The following is a 24,285-nucleotide window of genomic DNA, read 5'->3' on the forward strand; positions in this document are numbered from 1 at the left end:
GTATGGCCAATAAGATGTGTGACAGCTCACTGTGACAATGGTGGTACACTTCAGTTATACATCTCTTAAAGATGGGTAAGGAGGTACAAGATGAAGGGTCATTGTACTCAGTTAGCTATTGGTGTGATGAAGGCTGGGAACTATGGAGGTATTATGGCCTGATGTGGATGTCCTTCACATACTCAGTACTTGTGTTACGTACAAGGTAGTAGTCAGCACTGTGACCACATTCTGGTGGACATTTCACTTACCATCTATCTCAGGACACAGTTCACATACCTATTGATCTGATTATAGGGTGTGATATCAACATTATACTTGGGTTATGTGTTTGTTTTCCTGACTTAACAAACCCCCCCTATGTTTTCTTGTCATTTCAGGTGTTGTCATGGCTGTCCCAGCAATCTTTGATATATGTCAATACTGTCTACATTATACAAATATCACAGCTGGAGTCAATGATTACCCACAGTCTATAGTCCTTCGGATAGCTGTCTGGACACAGGATGTATATGTCATCTGTGATGACCATCACTTAAGTAATTGACAAGAAAGGGCCTAGCAGACAGCCCTAATGTATGGACCTGATCACTGGACCCGAGATGTAGGTCACTTCACACATTTCAACATAGTGAGATGCTACGTATGTATTACACTGGTCTACCCATTTGGTGATATAGCTGTTTAGGGCCACATATGACAGTGTTGACTGAATGCCTTATTGTGGATTTCTGTCAAATGCCTTGAGCTGGTCAAGTTCCAGAAGATGACAATATTGTCATCATGAATGCCCTCGGTGACCTCTTTGAGGAAATCTGTTAGATGTAACAGAAATGATATAGCATTAACAGCTCCACAGGTCTGTTGCACGCAGCCAGGATATTGCTAGTGTCCATTTAGAAGAGGTCCATAATGACATGTTGGTCTACCTCATAGATGAGGAGAGTCAGGATGTGTCTTTACATGCATGCATCAGGTGCTGTCCCCCCAACTCAGATGGATGCTTGTTGATGTACATCCTTCTATGGGAACATAGCCTATGTGAAGGTTGTGTTGAAGTGTGTGTTCAAATGTATCAGGAAGGTGTATGTGCTGAGTCATGCCATAGGTGATCTGTGGTGTTGTCACAGCCCATTGTTTCCACCTGATAGGCCTGGATGAAGGTAAGGCAGTGCATAGTGGCTATCCTGATTTGGCCTATGGTTTGAAGGGTCTATATCAGAACGACAAACACTTAGGTTGTCGAACGCCTTAACTTCGACACCTAAATGTGACCGGCCAATTACCCAAACTTTTTCCCCATGAAAAAAATTCACTTGGCGAACAAAAAAAAAACACACATTAAAACCCTAATCAAGTGGGGGGGGGGCTTCGCCCCCAAAACCCCGACATGGGTGGTATGACCCCCTCACCCCCCCTAACTAAATATACCAACTCTGAAATCACTCTACATGGGGGGAAAGAGCAAATCCCCAATGACGGCCAAGCAAATGTTTTCCCTGGGGAAAATTTGCGTAATTGGCCAGTCGTGGTTTTGAGTGTTCAGAGTTTAGGTGTCGATGTTTAGGCGTTCAACAACCTAAACATCCCACAATGTAATAGGAACCCAGTTTAAACACAATCCCCCATGCAGGTATCATTAAGAAACTATCCCAGCTGGGGAGTAACCCTTACACCACTAGATGGGTAACCAATTGGCTCACTGACAGAACACATACTGTGAGAGTTGGTGAATCAACCTGTACTAGTAGATCTGTCACCACTGGCAAACCGCAGGGATCTGTGCTTGGCCCATTACTGTTTGGACTCTATTTCGTGACAATTCAGGCTTAACTAGATTTGGCTTGTCAAGTTTGCTTATTCTTGCATATCAGGTGCAATAATTGAGTTTACCAATGACGATAACATACTATAGGAGGATCTAACACAGCCAAATGATTGGTGACAAAGCCACATGATCTAAAAATAAATGTAGAACTGTGTCTTTATGTTGTCCTTCTGAAAAGTAGAAGTCCATGTTAAGTACAGTATTGACAGTAGTCCTGCTATACTGAAACCCAGTGATGCACGCACTGGAAGAACATATAGATAGCAATCAGAACATTGACCACCAAGTGTCCACACTGGTATTGAAAGCCTATGTTGAGCACATCATATGCCATGCCATCATATTCAGATCTTAGGATTGTATGACAGCAATGTACTCAAACCTCATCAGAACACTAATAGAGTATAATTCTCTCTTTTGCATGTACTTCACCAGACACAGTCAGCAACAAGAGAGACCACAGGGCTTTCTCATCAAGAAAACACATGGCATACAAACCATGCCATGATGTATGTGAATAGATTGGAATCCATGTCACTGTAATCTGCATTGTATAGGATGAGATGACTTCTGTCTGGCCTCCAGGCCAGTCTCTGACCCTGCTGTCATGGAAATAGTGCATATTCACAAATCGTATATAGCTGATGACATCAGCAGTGTCTATTGAGGAGAATATGGTAATAACAGTGTCCCATATGCTGGTGTAAAATGCTCCCTGTAATGTAAAGCAAGAGCACAACACACACTTACGTACACAGACTACAGAACTCAGTACTTTACACAAGCACCATGGCACAAGTCTGACATATACAAGACTGCAAGTCAACTTATACTGGATGACATCGGCAGGCCATGTGGGAGAGAATATGTTGGGAGGCCTGTATGAAATGGATGTGAAGGCATGTGCTAGTATCAAAATAATGTCAATCCATGGCATTGGAGCAGTATCTGTAGGAGACACAATTCTGCTCTTCTGTCTACACACACACACACACACACACACACACACACACACACACACACACACACACACACACACACACACACACACACACACACACATACACACGCACACACATGTCAGCTTATAGTAGATAACATCAGCAGGCCTTGGGGAGAGAAGATGGGAGGCCTGTATGAAATGGTTGTGTAGGCATGTGCAAGTATCAAAATACTACCAATCTGTGACATTGGAGCAGTAACTATAGGATACACAATTCTTCTCTTCTGTCTAGACACACACACACACACACACACACACACACACACACACACACACACACACACACACACACACACACACACTTACATGCACAAACACACTTGACTGCAGTGAGAGCAGAACCCCCTACCTAAGTACACAGATTACAGAACTTACTACTTTACTCAAGTGCCACGGCACAAGTCTGACTTATACAAGACTGCAAGCCAACTCATAGTGGTTGACATCAGTAGGCCATGTTGGAGATATTGGGGGGCCTGCATAGGTTCATAACTTCATAGGTTCATTGCAGGTTACTATCTTAATGGCCCTAGGGTGTTTACAAGCCTAACTGTGTAAATACACAAGTACCCTTATTTAGCATAATTAGGTGGTCATTGTTAGAACAATTTTGTGAGCACCACCAACTAGCAATGTCAATTATGGACATTGGTGCCATCTCAGAGGTGAATTTACAATTACCCATCCAGTTGACAAGGTTGCACTTGAATACGTGGAGCAGCACTGCTTCACATGCAATGGGAGCTTATTACAGAGGAGTGTCAATTGCTGGGAGATATATCTGTCTCCCCAGCACGTTCTGTTTTATTTATGTAACAGGCTAGGGTGAGAACCCTGGAGCAAGTTATTCTTGTTCCATTTGATTTGCAAATGTCCAGCATTTCCAGTAGGGCAGAGTCTGAGACTGCTCTGTAAGCCAGACATGGATCACCTCTCAGCTGCCTGCATAATGCTGAGTACAGTGACTGTTTTTTCAGTCTTTTCATGTATGTCATGTTTTCGAGGCCCTGGATTCTCCCAGTCACAAACCTCTGTGTTTTCTCCAGTTGCTGCAGGTGTCTGGTGAGGTACAGCAGAACGGAGCATTGCATTCAATTAGTGGTCTGATAAGGGTAGAGTACAGAATAGCTATGACCTCCCTGATCTTGGATGTGATGGCCCTTTTTACGAGGTGTGCAATGTAGAATATTTGTCCCACCACTATGGATACATAGTGATCAAAGTGTAAATTGCTATGAACATGTGTTCCCAAGTCTCGCAACACTGCGTTTGACCTTAGAGGGGTGCTATGTATATCACAATTATCAGTGATACCTCATTGCCAAAGGGGACACTGAGGCATTGTTTGCTTTAAGGTTCAGCCCATGAGTTTGGCACCAATCATTGGTCTGTGTCAGCTCCTTTTTTAATACGTTATCATCATTGGGGGGCTCTATATGACGGCATCCAGTTAACAGTCATCTGCAAACTTGGTAAACCACAGGCCATCTACCTTTGCTTGGGCTTCAGAGAAATTGTTTCCAAACAGTTGAGGGCCCAACACAGATCCTTGTGGTATTCCACTGGTGAGTGGTCTAGTGGTGGAGGTGCAGTCCCCAACTTTGACAGTGTGTGTTCTCTTAGTGAGCCATTTGTCTCTCCACCTAGTAATTCATGGATTAATTCCAAGATGGGAGATTTTCTCTATGATACATGAATGGGGGATAGTGTCAAAGGTCTTGAATAAGTCATCATAGGCAATATGTCCTGTTATCCCTCATCCAGGTCATTGAGGTCAGTATCAAAAAAGTCCACTAGGTTTAATAAGTAAGATCTACCCTTGTCAGAACCAACATGGGTTGAGTCAAATGTGTTGAAGGTCACCTATGTCCCTGTGGATAAGGTCCATGCTGATTTATTCCATAGCCTTGCAGATAAAGATTTTTAGGCTTATGGGTCAATAGTTCTAGTTCTGCATGTTACCAGATTGATATGCATTGCATATCACACACCATTGGATTTTAATTGCTGTAGTGTAGGTGATATATGTAATGAAAAAGTACTGAGACACCAGGGTTGCAGTGTTTGGCGGAAGCAATGCATGTGATAGACAGGTAATGGATGGTAAACAGCAATAATACATAAAAATATTTACTTTTCCATAGTGCAGCAAGCAGTGGGTTTGTGTGATGGTTGGCAAAGTGTTCACACATATGAGATACACATTTCCAGTACTATTCATGTTTGCTCATAGCTATGCAGTGCACAAATGCCGCATTGCTAAACTCTGAGAGTTAGTACTGAGTCTGTGAAACACACCTGCTACTTAACAGACTCTGTTGCAGCAGGTGTAAGTCCACTAACATATTTCTTTTTGAGCCCAGATGATACTGGGTTCAAATCCAGGTGTATCTAATACATTCACATACTTTTAAATAAATATTGATAATGCAATGACATGCATTCTTTATAGTGCATGTGTTGCTGTGTGTTGGCATAGTGCAGCAAGTTTAAGTAGCATTGCATGGAGGTAACCATACCATTTTGTGGCCACTCACTGTCTTTGCACATTGGTGCATGATGTACACCTCTGCGCAAACATGAATCCCAAAAAGTGAAGGGATCCATTGCTTTTTCTGGTATTTATGTGTGTTGTGTGCAATTCTATTTTTTGACCAGATTAAAGTGGTGAAAATGGGGTAGATTGGAAAGTGGTGAAATGGGAGTAAGCATGGGAAAAAACAAAGGGAAAGCAGTACAGGAATGTGCAGGAGGGATGTAGGAAAGAACTATAGCTATCCATTTCTTTAACAGTGTAAACTGAACATATGCGCAGAATATTAACTAAATTTACACTGTCACCTCCAGAAAGAGAGGTGACCACAACACATTCATGTTGTATAGCCAATGGGACCAAATCAAGTGTGTCAAGCAGACACATGTGCAAAATAGAGAGCTATGTATGGGGTGATTATTTTTGTGGGACAGGTGAACATTTATCTTTTATTTCAGAGAGAAAGGAATGTTGGGAAAGGGATGTATGTATGTCTAGGTCAGGAAAGTTGGGTAGGTGAGGAAGCAATTGCAGACAGACAAGACAAACAAGACAAGAGACAGGGATGGTGATGGATCCAAAAGATTGGAATCACCATGACTGGCGTGAGGGAGGGGACCGCCCAGGCCCATGATCGTCATCCTTGGCGACAGTGAGAATCAAGTCCTCATGCACTGGACTGTCATCACTGTCACCTTACTCCACTGGTGGCTGATGTGCTTGACATCTCCTCATTCTCCTCCAGAACATGAGGAAGAGCAGCATCTCCATCCGGTGTAGGCATGCACCAATGGTATGGTGCATGGTGCTCCACTCTATGTACCATCCCTATCAACTCACTTCAGGTGATGAAATCACCACCTCCACCACTGCTCCCACTGGGCCCCTGGACCAGCCTGCAGGACAGGGCTACCTGAGGGCACAGGTATTGTAGTGCTGCCAGGTTGGCTACCATACATGCAGTAAATATGCTGGACTCCTGGACACCCCACCTCTGTGCCCTAATTCTGGCACCTTCCCCACTAATGGCAGCCATGTCTACCACCAGACCTAGAGCAATGGAAACTGATGCTGTCCTGCCAATTCCAGTTATCACATTTACTGGGAGTGTGCACACTTGAGCAATGCATTCCATGATGGTAAGTAAAGATCAGCAGTGCGAAGCAGTGAGGAATTAACTAATTGTAATTAGAAGGGCAATCTGTCCCTTGGCTTTAGTTTGAGGGGTGTATACTGATGTAGCCTAGAATATATATTGAAAATTGGAAGGTAACTGTTAGGTGAGTTAGGTTTGCAGACATGCAGTGGGGGCATAAATGTAATGACCTGGCACATTTGTTTTTACCTTTATACATTGAAAAATTGATCTTTACACAGTGGAATTCAAACCTAGGCATAAGGGACAAAACATTTTCTTCCACAGAAGAAGTGCTGCTCAGATATAGTCAGGAATCATGCATAAATACAGGTGACAGTTTGAGCTGTTACACATGTAAGTGTGTCACCTGACAAGCCTATTGGATATAGATCGAGCTGTGTATGTGTTCTAGACAAATGGGAAGGCCAAGCACGTCCAGATAGCAGAATTATACGTACAGAAATATTGTACACTGTATACCCTCAGTCATACATCTGAAAACTCAGTAATGATGTCTCATTCCTCATACATCTAATTCTTATTAACTCCACTAACTAGTGTTATAAGTGAGAGTGAATATAATGGGAAGTGGAATGACAAGTATATGGAATATCCTGCATTAGGACCCAGGACCATGTGTATGGTAGTCCTACACTTACACCTGTTGCTACAAGAATGTTGAAATAACCCTTGTCTATGTTTCAGTTCATTGCTATAAAATGCACTGTCACAACAGTAAAAAAAAGGTTGCATGCCTTGTACTAGAACCCAGGACCATCTGTACTCTAGCCCTAGACTTACACCTGCTGCCACAGGACTAGTTACATGACATTCCCTAATTTAATAATGATTCTTAAGGTCTCTGTGTTAACCGCCATGCAACACCATTTAGTGGACTTGTGAGTTGCCCAATAGAATTAATTGAATGTATCTGTTTTCTATTTTTGTCTGTCTGGGTCATGTCTGCTTCCTGCATCATCCAGTTTGTGCACTGCTGCACTTCACACAAATAAGCACAGCTAAACCCACCATTCATTTCCTCCAAGTGCTGCTTCATGCAAACACTGCCCCCCCCCCCACAAAAAAAATTTAAAAAGCAAGACAAAAAAGGGAAAAAAGGCAAGTAGTTGAAATGAGGAAAACTATTCTATGACATACACACTAGAAAATGATGGTGCATATGAGATATGCCTACATAGATCTGGATTTCAACTCTCAGTCCAATGAACCTTCAGAACACAAGATGGGTGTCTTATCACTCTTTGCCACACAAACAGCTTTGCAGTAAGGAACTGAAATCATTCTGCACACAGCCACCTGCAACATCATCTACTGTAATATGAAACCATACAACTGTTATTTGTACATTTTTTGTTATTTTTGGACGTAGTGCACTTAGTGATCACACAACCTGTTATGATTATTGCATGCAAATATACAGCTCTGTCTTACCTCTCTGTGTTTGTTGGTCATTCTTCAGTTATCTGACCAGTAATCTGAGACTGCATACACCATTCTATATCAGTGTCCTTAAAATGGGTAAGGATTTTAACTGGAAGTAATATCATATGCAGTTGCCAACAAATAAAGGGCATGTTAGGTGTCAATGAACTCAACATGTGTGCTGCTTATTTACATTTCCATCCTTATGTCTAACACTTGTATATCTAACCTGACTTACCCATGGATATAAGCCAGTCTTCAGTGCTGCTGTGTTTTTCTTCCCCCAAGCAGTACTCATTTACAGTAGCAATTCATTAAAAACATACACTGGGGGATTACCTGCACTATGTTTACATCGACTAAACAGAATCAAGTATTTGGCATACAGCAATTCTAAAAAGTGCACAACTTATTTGCATCTTCACTGGGTTAACAGCCCTGAATCGACACCATATAAAATGGCAACCATGTAGTTAAGCAAACTGAAGGTGAGGAGAGTTTTGTTAATGTGGAGAAGACTGAATATGTGCTATTACTCTGGGATATATCTGTACAGAGGATTAATGAACTTCAGAAGGCATGCTTGCATTTTGTCATCTACATACTGCATATGCTGGAATGCAGTTAAGAAAAATCTGAAGCAAAGTCTTTTACACTTTTATCTGTATGCATTAGTTATAAGTGTACTGATACCATGGCCATGTTTGTCAAGACATTTCACAAGTATACATGATTTCCAATACCTTCAGATGGAATGCTTTGTGCTATATATGTACAAATGTTTCAGGGACCGTTCATTTGATAGCACTTTTAGCATTTCAAAGATTGTTTGTTAGCATAATGTGTCATTTGCCTGTTCTTTTTTATGGGGGGGTAATGCTGTATTTCTGTTATGGCACAAATAAGGACATGTTACTGTTGTTACTCTCCTTTTTTGCATCCAGCCTGTTGTTTCTATTTCACATCTCTCAACTGTTTTATGTTTCTCTAGTGAGTAATACTGAAATGCTACCTTTTCTGTTTTATCTGGGAATAGCTTTTTGTAGTTATGTAGTACTTATGTGTATTATCCTTCTGCTGTCTTTTCACACACCTAGGAGTATGCTAGCGAGACATGTCAATCCTCAAAGACCACCCTTCTCTGATGGTGAAAATTAAGTGATAGTGTATGTTTTTAGGCAACATGGTGCCTTCCTGCTTGAAAGGGGATGGGGAGATATGGCACGCAAAATGCAAATTTGGTGGCAGATTGTGGATGATGTGAATATCTTGGGTGGCCACGGCAGGACATATGAGTAGATACACCATAGGGCCACTAACATGATCACATCTGCACAGAAGAGAGCAGCTGCAGTGGGCCATGACTGGATAGGTAGCAGGGGAGGGCCTGCTATGGAGCTACCACTAACACCAAATGAAGAGTTCCTGTCCACTGTTAGGGATCCAGACAGCTCCCATGAAAGTGCAGAACAGCATGTGCTCAACATCAGTACACCAGTTCTGGGATAGCAAGCATGTCCCAGAAGGAACTTCCAGATAGGCTTTAGTATGTCAATTGTTGACTATTGTTGTATATTAAAACACTTGAAATAAATACATTACTTCTGTGTTAAAATATTTTTTTTTTGGTGGGGGGATTGAAAGATTGTTTCAGTTAACAACATATTCTAATTGATTAGCTTAGGTTGGGGCTGTCAGCCAAGTTCTTGTTGAAAGTATAATTAATGGACATATAAGGGGTTAAAGTATTACCCCTTGTGATACTGTTAATTGTGATGATGTTGTCCTTACCTCTTGCTTAACTTCTTTCATGACCATCTGGCTTGCAGAGGAGAAACTCATCTGCAGATGGTAAGGGAAATTTTTTTATGTTAGTAGTGATGAGCAATTTAAAGAAATATTTTAGTGTGTGTTGTTGATGTCAGGGCTGCTGTGTGTATTGCTGTACTGTCCATAAAAGTGATACCACTTAGTTTGTTAGCATATATTGGACTGTAATAGTGTAGGTATTAATTTTTTCCTGTTAGCGTTATTTTTTATCACAGGTGATCCTGACAGTGGAAGTGCGAGACCTTTACCACCTGATGTCATTGTATTAGCAGACTCTGATGATGATGGTGTCCAAACAGTGGCACAGTTGGGGGGGGGGTGCAGAGGATGACTCTGACACTGAGGTTGACATACAGCTATCCCCTACAATTCCATTGGACATAGCCAGTAGGGCTACATCTACCCATTCTAGTGAGTCCTCAGATAGTGGACAGGTGGAGGGTGAAGCCATTGATAAGAGAAGTGTAGCTACTGTAGCTTCAGTGCCTTTTGACTCTGGCTGTAGCCAAATTGTGGGTGAGGTGCCATGCAGGAGGGTTGTTAGGTATGCTCAGAGGAGGCCTGCTATCCCTCCTCCACCTGATCCAGGTGTGTCTTCCTGTGCCACTCAATGTATGTTTAGGGCCTTCATGGAGGCACAGACATGTTCCCATAGCTGCTCCAGACAAATGCTAAGGGTTGTAGATGTGGCACAAGCTGACATGCATGACTGTCTCCACCGTGTTGCTGATTCAATGGATTGGATTAATAGCATGTTGGAATGAGGAGTGTCTAATGGAATGTCTTCTAAGAGGGGAATGGCATCCTCATAGGCATAGGTCAGTCACATCATCTGATGTTACCCAAATGTGGCCATGCCTTATCATGCTTTCATAGTGGCAGTACTTCCACTGCTCCATCAGTGGTTGGGCTGTCCACATCCAGATGCAGCAGCCATGGCGTCATGGTCCTGGGCATCCCCATGAAGGGAGCTTATCCAGCAGACATCAGTCACATTCACGTAGCAGCAGTGCATCTGACCGTGGGTGTGGATGTGCCAGTGCAACTCCTGGCAGAGCCAGTTCTCGTGGTCAGTAATGACAGCGATGAACTGCCACATCTACCATGCATGGCTCACACCTGTCTGACATACCAAGATGCACAGCTAGCACAGAGCTTGGTTATGTTCATGCAGACACTCCCACACCAATTCTACCTGGAAGACCTCTACAGACACACACACAAAACAGTTGCATGGTTTAGCTGTGCAGCTTAAAACTCATTTTGTCTCACTGGCCATTTGTTGGTTTATACAAATGTCTGTATGCTTCTCTTTCTTACCCACACACACTAACTGACCTTTTGTGAAGTCTAAAACTGTAATATGTATGATTACGTTCTAACTTCTCTCTCTAATGATGTTCCGGTAGAAACGTATGGTGCTAAACTGAGAACATGTAGTGATCATTAATACTTTTGAGAGGTATGACAGTGTCAATCTTTGATGTCTGAGGCCTACTACTAATGGATACATATAAGTCAAATAAGTCTCTGCTGTCACATGTTAAAGTAATTTCTGTACAAATCTTCCACCTTTTACTTGCTTACAGTACCAAGTAATGAAATTCAAGGATATGCCACTCATTCATATTATTACACAATACACTCCAGGTTCAAGACTTACCTTGTAAATGCAGCAGTTGCCACAGTTTTAGTTCAGGGCTGACTCTGATCCATGCAATGCACAGCCAATACATGCAGAGGTAAAGGTTGTGAGAGTTTCCTGGCATCAATGTTAGCATATGTATGTGCATAAGAGGAAGGTTTTTTAGGCCCTTAGGTGGTGAGAGATCGTACTATGCATCATCTCTTAGCCAATGCAAGGGTATATTGAGCACACCTACATCTATCTACACACACAGGTGATGGTTGTTCTCCCCTGACTCCTTAACTGTTTGTGGCTGTGGTAACCTTGGCATTGGTGGTGGGATATGTCCTCCTTCCCCTTGCTGATCTTGCTGAGAAGTTTTCTCAGGATGATGTTGTGTAGCATGGCACATACTGTGAATATTTCAGTACATGTCCATGGGCTGTACTGCAGGGCTCACCCAGATGTATCTATGCAGTGGAATTGCTACTTCAGAAGCTGAAACACATGCTCTTTGATATTTCTGGTTTGAATGTGTGCCTCGTTATGGCATTCTTCAGTGGGTGTGTGTGCATTTCTGATAGGTGCCATCAGTCACAGTTGCAGTGCATAACCTGTATCTCCTAGTAAATGACCCGGTGGTGTATCCCCCTAGTGAACATCTGATACAGTTGGGAGGTGTGTCAGACATGAGCTGTGGTAACTGCCAGAGTTGCCAGCACATACATTCAAGAAGATTCTCTTGGCATTACACTCAACTTGGCAGTTAATAGTGCGAAAGCCCTTTCTGTTTATGTAGAGCCTTCCCTGAGTAGTCTCTTAATTTCTATATGTGCTCAGTCTATGGCATCCAGTACTTCAGGATAGTGTGCTACATGGTAGAACTCCAGCATATTTCTGGCCCTATCCTCTGGAGTATGGGGAAAATATATGTGGTCACTGGCATGTTGGAGCATAGCATTCAGGAATTGATGGAGGATCCTGGGTGCTGATACCTGTGACACCCCTAGCATGTCTTTTATTGGTCTCTGAAAGGTACCTGTAACTAAGATTCTAAGTGCTACACATGCCTTTTTCTTTACTAGGATTTACCTCAGTTTACCCAGACTCTGACTTTAGGATGAGAGAGGTTGCAGAGTTCATGCAGTCTGAATCTATCCACCTTTTAGTGTTCTACAATTTTCACATAATGTAGGTTGTGATAAGTTAAATGCGGTCTGAAAACCATAGCTCTCAACCTCTGATACCCAAAATGAGGAGCACCAGCCTTCATAATGTGGAACAAATGGGCAAAATATGGAACACATACTAATGGCTTACTGAGAACTTCAACTAGGAGGGTCATAGGATGGTTAAAATATGCTGGTTATACTTACAAAAAAGATATTTTGATGAATTAATTTGATTTATTTCTATTTTCCATGGATATTAGTTAAAAAACTCCTAACACAGAATGTGTGCCAGACACTTTCAATGTGGAACTTCAAGGAACATAAACTTTTTAAGACCCCAAATGAGGTACGTTCCTCGTAATGAGGTACACTGAGAGGTATTCTGAAAACTCTTCTTCTTGGCCTAGGTCTATTAACAGCAGCAGCAGCAGTATAGACTTTGGCTGCTGCACATGCAAATGAATTAAAGGAGCAGCAGCCTGTAACATTGTTTCTCTGCAGACTCCTTTCTGTGGTTGCATTCCAATTAAGTTTTTGAATTCACAGGGAAAGCCAACACTGAGTCTACACAGTTGTTTTATAGCTTGTTGAATAGCTCCTCTATGTTGGTTTTGTTGATAAGCATACAACTCAACTGCTTATTCTGTAATTAGCATGCCACAGTGTTTACCTTGTTTGTGTGGTGGTGCGCACTGCTTACTGAATCTAAAATAGCCCACTACCATGTACGTGTCGCTGGGCAACGTGTACATGGTGTAAATGGACTGTGTAGGCTTTATTGAATTTGGCTACCTTTCTATCTTACTTGGCTAATCAATATCAGTTCCAGAAAAGCAGTTTTTATTCTTAAATCTTTTTTTAGATTAAACAACATTAAACTACTCAGTTGAGAGGGCAAACACTTCTTGGCTAACTAAAGAATTAGAGATCAAAAAAGATAGTTCTTACTGAATGACTGAGTGAGTGAGTAGGTGATGAGTTCTTGCAGCTAAGAAATTCTTACTTTTTATAAAAACAAATAATTTAGCAACTGATTTTTTTTAATCTGAAATAGAAAGAAGTCATAAAATCTAGTAGAAGGTGACAAACATAAAACATAGGGATTATTGACAAAATTGCTGCTACTCTGTCCAGAGGTTCTTAAAGAAAGCAATATTTTAGAGCACTCCTACTGTAAATAGAGAAGATCCCGAAGGAAAAGGAATGAGAATACTGTGTCATATTGTATGGAGTCTGAATTCATTTTGGGAAGAAAAAGCCAAAGAAAAAGTTAAATCAAACTGGAACTGTTGCCAGCTTGGCTATTCTGGATTAGAATATAGTGTGAAATTATGGGCATGCTTGCTAATTCAGAAATATTGTTTTATTAACATTTTAAGTGAATTCAAATAATACAGAAACATAAACAGTCCTTGAATGTGGGCCTGTGTTCCCACATTATTTTTGGCTTGGTCCAGGATTGTTGGGCAAAGAAATTGAGAGTTTATACTGGTGTACAAAAAATATATGTGTCTAATTAATGATTAGCAATTTATCCTTAATGTAGGATGCCATTTGTTATTAATTAGACTAGTAATTTTTTGTACTTGTGAAGTTTTATAGTTGAACATTTAAGTTGTTTTGTACCTTTCTGTTAAAGCCAACATTTTGCATTTTCATATATTTAGCATTTTTTGCCCTTCCACAAAAATCAGTAGCCAGTGTTATTTACTAGCATATTTACATTTCAGTTTTCATATCTGGACTAATAGATGCACACATGGACTGTCAAAATAGTATAAAACAATGCTGACCCATGTTAGTAAATTGTTAGGATACATACTGAAGAATGTAAACTCAACTGGCAATGTGGTAGTGATGTTTTATATGGGGTCTTCTGAGGAAGAGACTTTTGAAAAGCAAAGGGCAAAATGAAAGTGTTCAAAGGTTACATGTTGTTTTGTATGATAAAAAGCCATCTGTTCATTTCGAAGGACAGCTGCATGTTCAACATGTTTTAATAAGGTACCACAGGAAAAAAGAAACCCTGGTGCTCTTTGTTTGTTCATGTGTCTTCTATGTCCCTGTTTCTTTTATTGATATAAATAAAATTATACAATGTAAGCCAATTAATATTTAGCAACTTGCATGCTGTTTGGCCAGATCAGCCAGTGCACTTGTTCTAAACTCAGCATGAATAAGTTCTGATGGCCACAGCAGTAGCTCTTGATAAGAAATGCTACATAATCATGTACTTGCTTGGAAAGTACTCTGCTTAACATATAAAGATTGAAAGAGAGCCTTTTCCAAAAAATGGGGCAAATGTTAGGTTAGGTATCTGTTACACCATCCCATGTTTTTAATGTGGCTTATTAGTTTAGATTTCTAGAGCAATTGTTTCCTTTATAATTGATTCTGATTTTATGAAGGAGTTTAAAGACTGTTGGGTCAATCATTGTCCTCAAGATGGTTTAAATAGATGCCTTGCAAGGTGCAGGTTGAAGTGGTCATTCAGTTCAATAGCTTGCCTAATAAAGGAGAAGTAAAGAATTTCTTAGGATTATAATGTTTTTGGACTTTGAAGAGGTATATTGACTGTCCACTCAGAACTGTGTTAAAGTCACACTCTTTGTAGAGGAATACGGTTACATGTCTAATCTGACTTACATGCAACAGTATAATTTGCCATATCAACAGTGTCATAAAGTATAAACAGGTGTAAACTAAAACAAGACCGTCTTACTTAAAAGCATCCGTCAGTCTTAGCACAGTTTCTTCCCCTCCATCTCAGTTTCCCCTCTGGAGTCCTATCATATGTTAGTGCCACATCACTTTCAGATAAGGTTCATAGGTTCATAGGTTCATAGGTAGGTACTAGGATATCGGCCCAATGGCCTACGTAAGCCTAGCCAACAAGGTTCCCTGGCTTCTCCACCCAAGAGAGTTATTTTCCTGTGCCACTGTCGAGCAGAGACACAGAAGTGATCCCCGGGGTGTATTTCCTATTTCCCATCCACTCAGCAAGATTTTTCTGGTGACTGTTAAGGCAACCATATTGAGTCAAGATGAGTTTAACAGTAGAAATGACTTGCTAGACATCTTAGCAGTGTTACATGGTAATTCCCTGCCATTGCAGTATGACTGAAAATGCCTTGGATAACCCAAAAGAGGGTTGTATGCTTTTCAGATGAATAAAAAGAAAACTAAGAGAAATGCAGCTTGAGGAATGATTTATAAATAAGCAGACAGCCAGTTCAATTGCAGATTACATTGCAGGGTAATAAGTGATGACATTCAGACAGATGGGATAGTGTATAACCATACATCTTTGTCATTTATGTTCTGAAAAATGCTAGTTACAGGAAAATAAAGCTTAACACAGCTATTATATAGGTGATGTACAGATTACATTAAATGCAGTAAATCTGATACTGGTGACTAGACAAATGAAGTGAAGAAAGAACTTCAAAGTCATGATATAGTCTACTGCTTAAAATCATGTCTGTTTTTCTTTTATTCCTTCTAGATCATTTGAAGATGTACTGATACATTGGCGTGCTACTTTTAATCAGACCTTTGTGGTGCTTCAGTGGAATGGCACAGACTTAACAAATGAGTTAGTAAATGTAACAGGAACTGCCATCTGCAATGCAAAACAGACTACCTGCACTATCACCTTAGAAGTGAGAGATGACAAGGTACTTATCCAAAAGGCAACTCAGTTATTGTGGTTTTAATGATTCTTTTGGAAATATGAGTTCTTCAGTGAACAGCTTGGACAGATATATGGCTTATTTTCCTATACAGAAAAAAAAAAACTATATTTGGTGGCAGATTATGACTGAAACCTGCCTAACTTTTCAGTTCACGTGTTTGTAGTAAACGAGATATAGAGCCTACAGTATCGCATACTAAACGAGATTTAGAGCCTACAATATCATGTACTAAATGAGATGTAGAGCCTACAGTATCATGTACTAAATGAGATGTAGCGTCTACAGTATCATGTAGTAAATGGTATGTAGAGCCTACAGTATCACATACTAAATGAGATGTAGAGCTTACCATATCATGTACTAAATGAGATGTAGAGCCTACAGTATCTTTCCCCTTGTGGGTTTACTTGAGTTTACCAAAGGTATCTGTGTCATGCCATCTATTCTAGGGGTGATCATACCATTGCTAAGCATGCAGCTAATCAATAAATGGATGTGTCCCTACTTCCAGTGTCTTAATATATTACTGCTGAGTTCGTATCAACTTGGAGAAAATAAAAGTCTTTTAAATTCTGTAATTTTATGTGGTATGTTGTGAACATTGTTTTACATTTTTTTGCCATCCTTTGAACTGAACTTCCTGTATTTGTTCTAGTATGGGTGGGTTGTCAGGATAACATGCAGTAAATCCACAGGCACAGTACCTTCTCTCTGTACATAATGGCCCTGACTTTCAGTATTACAATACTGAACATTACTATTCCTTTTCTATATTGCTTGCATAACTTGTAAGCTATTTATATGACAAATGCAGATCCCTTGACTTATTCTCGTCTTACCATTCTCCTACCTGGATATATAATTTAAACATGTAGTAAATCCACAGGGGCAGTACCTTCTCTCTGTACATAATGACACTGACTTCCAGTATTACAATACTGAATATTACTATTCCTTTTCTGTATTGCTTGCATAACTTGTAAGCTATTTATATGACAAATGCAGATCCCTTGACTTATTCTCGTCTTACCATTCTCCTACCTGGATGTATAATTTAAACATGTAGTAAATCCACAGGGGCAGTACCTTCTCTCTGTACATAATGACACTGACTTCCAGTATTACATTACTGAATATTACTATTCCTTTTCTGTATTGCTTGCATAACTTGTAAGCTATTTATATGACAAATGCAGATCCCTTGACTTATTCTCGTCTTACCATTCTCCTACCTGGATGTATAATTTAAACATGTAGTAAATCCACAGGGGCAGTACCTTCTCTCTGTACATAATGACACTGACTTCCAGTATTACAATACTGAATATTACTATTCCTTTTCTATATTGCTTGCATAACTTGTAAGCTATTTATATGACAAATGCAGATCCCTTGACTTATTCTCATCTTACCATTCTCCTACCTGAATGTATAATTTCCACCGGTCCTATTGTTGGACAGTTTTTGGATGGTGTCTATTACACAGTAGTTCTTTGCACTTTTCTAATATATCCTATTTCTGACGATCCTTTTAAATATGTTTATCTTTACACAAAAACAATATCTGGCAGCAGCTTTCTCAGTGCTAGTTCCAAAGATCTGGAAATTCCTACCCACTAATGTAAAGGGCTTTGAGTTCTACCAAAACGTCAGAAAGTATCTTAAGCAATGTCTGTTTAAAGATGCTAAATACAAATGCTTATTGAACAATAATGTAACTTAGAGCTTAAACTGAAAGGATTATTCCCTTTTCAAATTTCTTATTATGCGTTAAGCCACTATATTGCCCAGAAGAAAGATCAAAGCAATTGTGAACTGTGACTATTTCTTCTGCAGAATCCCTTTCCATTCAGGTTAACATGCTTCATTTATACACCTTCTAGTCCTCTGCACAGCCCTAGCACTCTCTAATATACTATAAGCCAAATTCCAATATCTTTTGAATTTGGTATACATTGTAAATTTAAATGTCACTTACTTATATGACTATTTAAATGTTAAAACAGTGTTATTCTGTCTAAATTGCTAATTAACTTTCTTCTCAATAACTATGACATATACTTTCTAATCCTGTCAATAGACTTCTGTATATTTATATATGTATGTATGTATTTATTTATTTAAATTTGTTAACTAGGATACAACACAGATGCAGTTCAACCTTAGTAAGGTCTGTCTGAAGATTACAGGCCATGTAAATGTTAACTTTTGATTACAAATGTAAAAACTAAAAATTAATGTTTGTCTTTTCAGCTTTTCCCAGTTAGGGGTCGCCACAGCAGAACTCCGGTCTGCTAATGATTGGCAGTAGATTTTTATGGTGCCGAGTTGCCAGCCCGACACCCAGCCTTCAGTGAAGGCACGCCCATTCATGCATGTCTTTTGGAGGCCACTCAACCACGGGGAGGACATGCAGTCTCGACACAGAAGGCACTCCAGCCAAGAATCGAACAGGAGAACCACTTGCTCTGAGGCAACAACGCTACTGCTGTACCACCGCAGCTAATAAAAAACTAAAAATTAATAAAGAGAGAAAACAGTTCTTGATATATGGCTCAACGTCTGTAGGTTGCAGCACTCTTTTAAAGTTATATATTTTAAAATGTATTTAGTCAGATACAATTTTAGTATTCCAGATATTACAGAGACTGTACAGAAAGTGTACTGTAGCCAGAGATAATTTAAGTAATCCAGGTATTATGTGTAATATCTGACCTTGTTTGCCTAACACAACTATATAAAGTTACTGCCATACAAGAAAACTATGTTTCTCTTCTGATCCTGTGCAATATGCTGTGCAAAATCATAACATAAACTATATACGGGAAGTGATCCTGCAGTTTTAATTAACAATCTACATTTCATCAGTGCTGGATCTATTTGCTATTAATCACTTGCATTTGGTTGGCCAGACAGTGTTTCAGTTGCCCAGATTACCATCCTAGGACCTACTACAAGGCTGCCCATTTTATTTACTTTTATTTTCATTTACTGTGTTCTGTTTAAGAAGAAGTCAGTTGCCTGTTTTGTGATGCAGTGAACCTTGTGTGCCTTTAATGCATATATGTAGGCACCTCATCTGTCATCATCCTGTGAACATCTTGCAAGCCACCCATTGGATTTAATCAGACTACAAAGCTGGATGCCACAGCATGACCACAGTGCAACTTAAACACTTCCACCTGGCCTGTGTTATTTCCCACCTGACTGGATCCAAATTGTCTTCAGCAGGTTTCTATCTTCTACACAACTACAATAATGAAATCCCAAATGTCTAATTATTTGCAGATTTGTGTTGAGCGAGCTCAGACAGAGTTACACAATTAATGATTCAAGACCAGGCATGCTACTGCCTAAGTTATTTACTCTTAGGGCTCCTTTTAATTTTTGTGATTAAAGCTACATAGTTCACTTTTATATAGTACTACACTTCTTTATAATTTGTGTTGTAAAATCAGGACTACATAATATGCCTAGGATTTCTGAAATTAGGATTTAAACACTAAATCACTTATTGATCGAAGTCACCATATTGACATTCTGAGGATCGAGATTGTCTGACACACATTTCATGGCTTATTATTACATCACTTAATTCTTCTTTCCTTACTGTTGCACATGTGCTGACAAGCTATTTAAGTTACATAACCATGGAAGATGATCTAAACCGGGTAAGAAGTAGCAGTATTCACACACATGCAGCCTTAACTGTCTGTTAGTCATAGTCCAAAGCATTACTACTGTTTGCATTCACTGGCAAAATAAAAAACTTAGCCTTTTCCTGGATTTCTATCTTTAGCTTTTTTTCTTTTCTTTTCTTTTCTATGTCTTTGTTGCATAGCTAGAGGTTTTAGACATCTCATTGCTTTTAATGCCTTCTTCTCCTTAACACTCACTCACACCTGTTTTCCATAGAAATTTCATTAACCATTGTCACTGCCATTATCTCTGTGTCCATTCATTTCATCAGCATTTCTCTCATTTTCTGTCACATTTTGTATTTTTGCCATTTTCAATAAATACATTTTTGCTTTCTTTCTTTCTGTACCTCATTTTCCTTGTGTTTTACTTCTAAACAATCAAACCATAAATTACTCCATTTTAAACATTTTAAATATGTCAGCCATAACATATTCATGATGTGCTAACTCACCCCACATGCATCGCTGCATTATTTATCACAGTCAATAATGAGATGTTTATCACTTCTGCAGAGGTAACATATTCTGTCTGTCCTATATAATTTACAGTTTCCCTCTTACCAGTCATTAATACTACAAATGGTATGTGCGGTAACTTATTACCCAGCACAAGCATTACAGCACATCACTCCCGTGACCCTGTCCATACATTTCTAACAACCATTATTCTTTTATCAGTTTTAATATTTGCATACGGTCCCTTAAAAGAAGCTCTGGCCTCTTCTTCTCCTTAGGTTTACTAAAGTAATTTGCCTGGATAACAAATATCTGTCTTTTCATACACATAGTCATCCTGTTGACTAACATTCAAATCAGTTCTTCTCAAATATTTTTCAAAATCTGCACCATCACTTTTTTTCTGAATCCCCAGATATACAGTAAACAATTTAACTCTCTAGCACATAAGAAGAAAGAACTCACCATAAAATAATTTCATATTTTCAAACAGTTCTGAATTTCTTTTCCCTGAAGTTTGTGTGTGTGTGTTAATCAGACTAATATATTTCTTTTCCCGAGGTACATTTTGCAGTTATGGCTCTTCCATTGTTCATAATAATTCTTTAATTTTTAATTTAAATTGTTTCTGGATTAATATAAACATGCAAGCATTCTGAAGGACCGAAATACTTGTCCTCTGCATAGCACCTCCACATGTTCTCTTTCATGTTGTGATATACATATATATATATATATATATAGAGAGAGAGAGAGAGAGAGAGAAAGAGAGAGAAAGACAGAGAGAGGGAGAGAGATGGAGAGAGAGAGAGAGAGAGAGAGAGGAGAGTGTTCTGTAAAACATGTTGCTACAGTTCTCTTTGCTTGAACCAAGGCAGCAGTGTGTTAATCTTTTTTTAAAATCATTCTTTAAACTGTTCACATTTAATTTTAAAACATTACACCATTTATTCACATCTCACTCCTGCCTTTAGTATTCTTTCATTTCCTCTTTATTGTCACATTCATCTCACCAAGAGTCTTCAAACCATTTTCAACACCAGATTCACTTTATGTCCCTTTGTCAGACATGTCTTCCTGTTTGGTAAGACAGAGTATTCATTATGTGCTGGTATTTACCCACATATTGTATTTTCAGTTAATCCCTCCTCTACGTTATGTTATATTCTACCTCTCTCTTGTGATTCTCAGTGGTTATATTATTACATCGTTAACACACTTTCTTTTCGCTCCTTTCTTCTGTTACTAGTAAAGGCTTTAACAATGTGCTATTTCCATCCACATTTTGACTGAGATTCTAAAAGACTTACTCTCAGTATAAGTAACCTCTTAATCTGAGAGTATGCTTAGAGCAGATCCTTTGGAATCTGGCCACTGGTGTAAGCCATTGTATAGATAAGCCTTATTTCAAAGTAAGCCACTGAGAGCAGGTCTTTCATAATCAAGGCATACTTACACTGAGAGCAACTCTTTTGGAATCTGGCCCTTTGACTTTATCAACAGAACATATTTTGGTGCATAAACTTTCTAATATTTGTCTAATATTAAGTTAATTCATACCCACATGCCATAACTATAAGGTAATTCTTCTTACAGTCACTCCATAAACCTCTAGGATGTAATGACTCCCAGGTACCCTACACTGAATTACTTATTTTATTTATTTATTTTTTTTTATTAATTCATACCCACATACCAGAACTATAAGGTAATTCTTACAGTCATTTCATAAACCTCTAGCCTGTAACGATTCCAGGGTGCCCTACACTGAAATTCTTTTTTTTTTTGTTAGTAAGAAAAATAAATATTTATTTTCAAAATAAATATTAAAGAAATACCCATTACCTAAATGACAGATTGCCTTGATTTAAATTTCAGGCACTCCCAACAATTTTAATCCTTTTGTCAAGAAAGAATATTTCTAATCCTGCAGTCTTACATTATTTATTTATTTATTTTTGCTTGTGCAACATCCGGTGTAGCGAACAGTATAAGAATCGCCGGGTCAGATGATTGTTGCTTCAGTAGTTCAGTTAGTGCCATACTAACCCTATCTTATTAACTTACCACTAAGTCTCATATGAGTGGTCAAAGGAGTTTCCTATAAAGTATTTTTCATTAAACCAAACTCAGCAAAACTTAACGTACTGAAAACCTAAAAACTATGATCTGAAATATTTTATTGGACAGACCCACCCATAATTTAGTGCAGGAAGAGAAAACCTGCAACTCCCATTTTATTATAATCAGATTTATGCTTTTAAGTATATAATTGAGAAATGAAATCCCCACAATATGACATTTTCAAACAATTGACATTCTATGGGTAGCATTCTAGAAAACACTATTCAAAGAAATCTCATGTGAATGAACATATAATGATTCTCACCATGTACTGATAAACAGTGTGCCAGTTCTGTTTTCTGTCCACCACATATTGATACATAGGCTGCCAGTTCTGTTTTCTGTCCACCACATACTGATAAATAGGGTGCCAGTTCTGTATTATGTCCACCACATACTGATACATAGGGCGCCAGTTCTGTTTTCTGTCCATCACATACTGATACATAGGCTGCCAGTTCTGTTTTCTCACCACCACATACTGATACATAGGGTGCCAGTTCTGTTTCTGTCCACCACATACTGATAAATAGGGTGCCAGTTCTGTATTATGTCCACCACATACTGATACATAGGGTGCCAGTTCTGTTTTCTGTCCATCACATACTGATACATAGGGTGCCAGTTCTGTTTTCTGTCCACCATATACTGATAAATAGGGTGCCAGTTCTGTATTATGTCCACCACATACTGATACATAGGGTGCCAGTTCTGTTTTCTGTCCATCACATACTGATACATAGGGTGCCAGTTCTGTTTTCTGTCCATCACATACTGATACATAGGGTGCCAGTTCTGTTTTCTGTCCATCACATACTGATACATAGGGTACCAGTTCTGTTTTCTGTCCCTCACATACTGATACATAGGGTGCCAGTTCTGTATTATGTCCACCACATACTGATACATAGGGTGCCAGTTCTGTTTTCTGTCCATCACATACTGATACATAGGGTGCCAGTTCTGTTTTCTGTCCATCACATACTGATACATAGGGTGCCAGTTCTGTTTTCTGTCCATCACATACTGATACATAGGGTGCCAGTTCTGTTTTCTGTCCATCACATACTGATACATAGGGTGCCAGTTCTGTTTTCTGTCCCTCACATACTGATATATAGGGTGCCAGTTTTGTTTTTCTCTCCACCACATACTGATAAATGAGGCACCAGTTCTGTTTTCTGTCTACCATGTACTGATAATTAAGGTGCCAATTCTGTTTTTGTGTTTGTCTGGAATATGGCATTCACGGTCCCCTGCTCCCTACTCCTCTGTCTCTCTTCTCCTCTACTCCCCTCTCCTTTGTCTCTTTGGTGGTCTCTCATTGTGCTCCAGTACATAATATTATTATAGATCCAGTGTTTTCTGTTTCAGGTCAAAAACATTGGAAGCACTGTGTGATTTTGAAGTCTGAGATTTGAAGATGCTGCTCCAAAAATGTGCAAAGTACAAGCACATAGTGAACATACTGTTTGCTTTTACCTTGCAGGCATGTTATATGTGAAGTGAAGACCCTGCAGCAAATAATGTATGGGCCATTTTCCCACAACCTACTGTTTATTACTGTTACTTGGTTGCCACTGCCTTGGAGTAGTGAAAACACAACTCTTAGATTGAACAACCTGGCTCCAGATCAAAACTATATTAACTGTTGTGAAAATAATGCATCAAGAACTCATTTCTTCATTAAACCAAGATCAAAAATATGCAGTTCGATCAGCCGAGCTTTTTGTTA

At 39.3% G+C, this 24,285-nt stretch overlaps 1 protein-coding gene across 1 annotated transcript in view; it reads left to right on the plus strand.

Moving 5' to 3' along the window:
- ADGRV1 (adhesion G protein-coupled receptor V1) overlaps positions 1 to 24,285 on the plus strand; it is a 3,979,741-nt gene that overhangs the window by 1,974,508 nt on the left and 1,980,948 nt on the right. The window contains exon 76 of the mRNA XM_044064182.1: positions 16,080 to 16,251. Coding sequence (XP_043920117.1) covers positions 16,080 to 16,251 — 172 coding nt within the window. The remainder of the gene's footprint in view (positions 1 to 16,079; positions 16,252 to 24,285) is intronic.

This window comes from Protopterus annectens, chromosome 2.part2 (genome assembly GCF_019279795.1).
Source record: "Protopterus annectens isolate FY-2018-M chromosome 2.part2, PAN1.0, whole genome shotgun sequence".
Taxonomy (NCBI): domain Eukaryota; kingdom Metazoa; phylum Chordata; order Ceratodontiformes; family Protopteridae; genus Protopterus; species Protopterus annectens.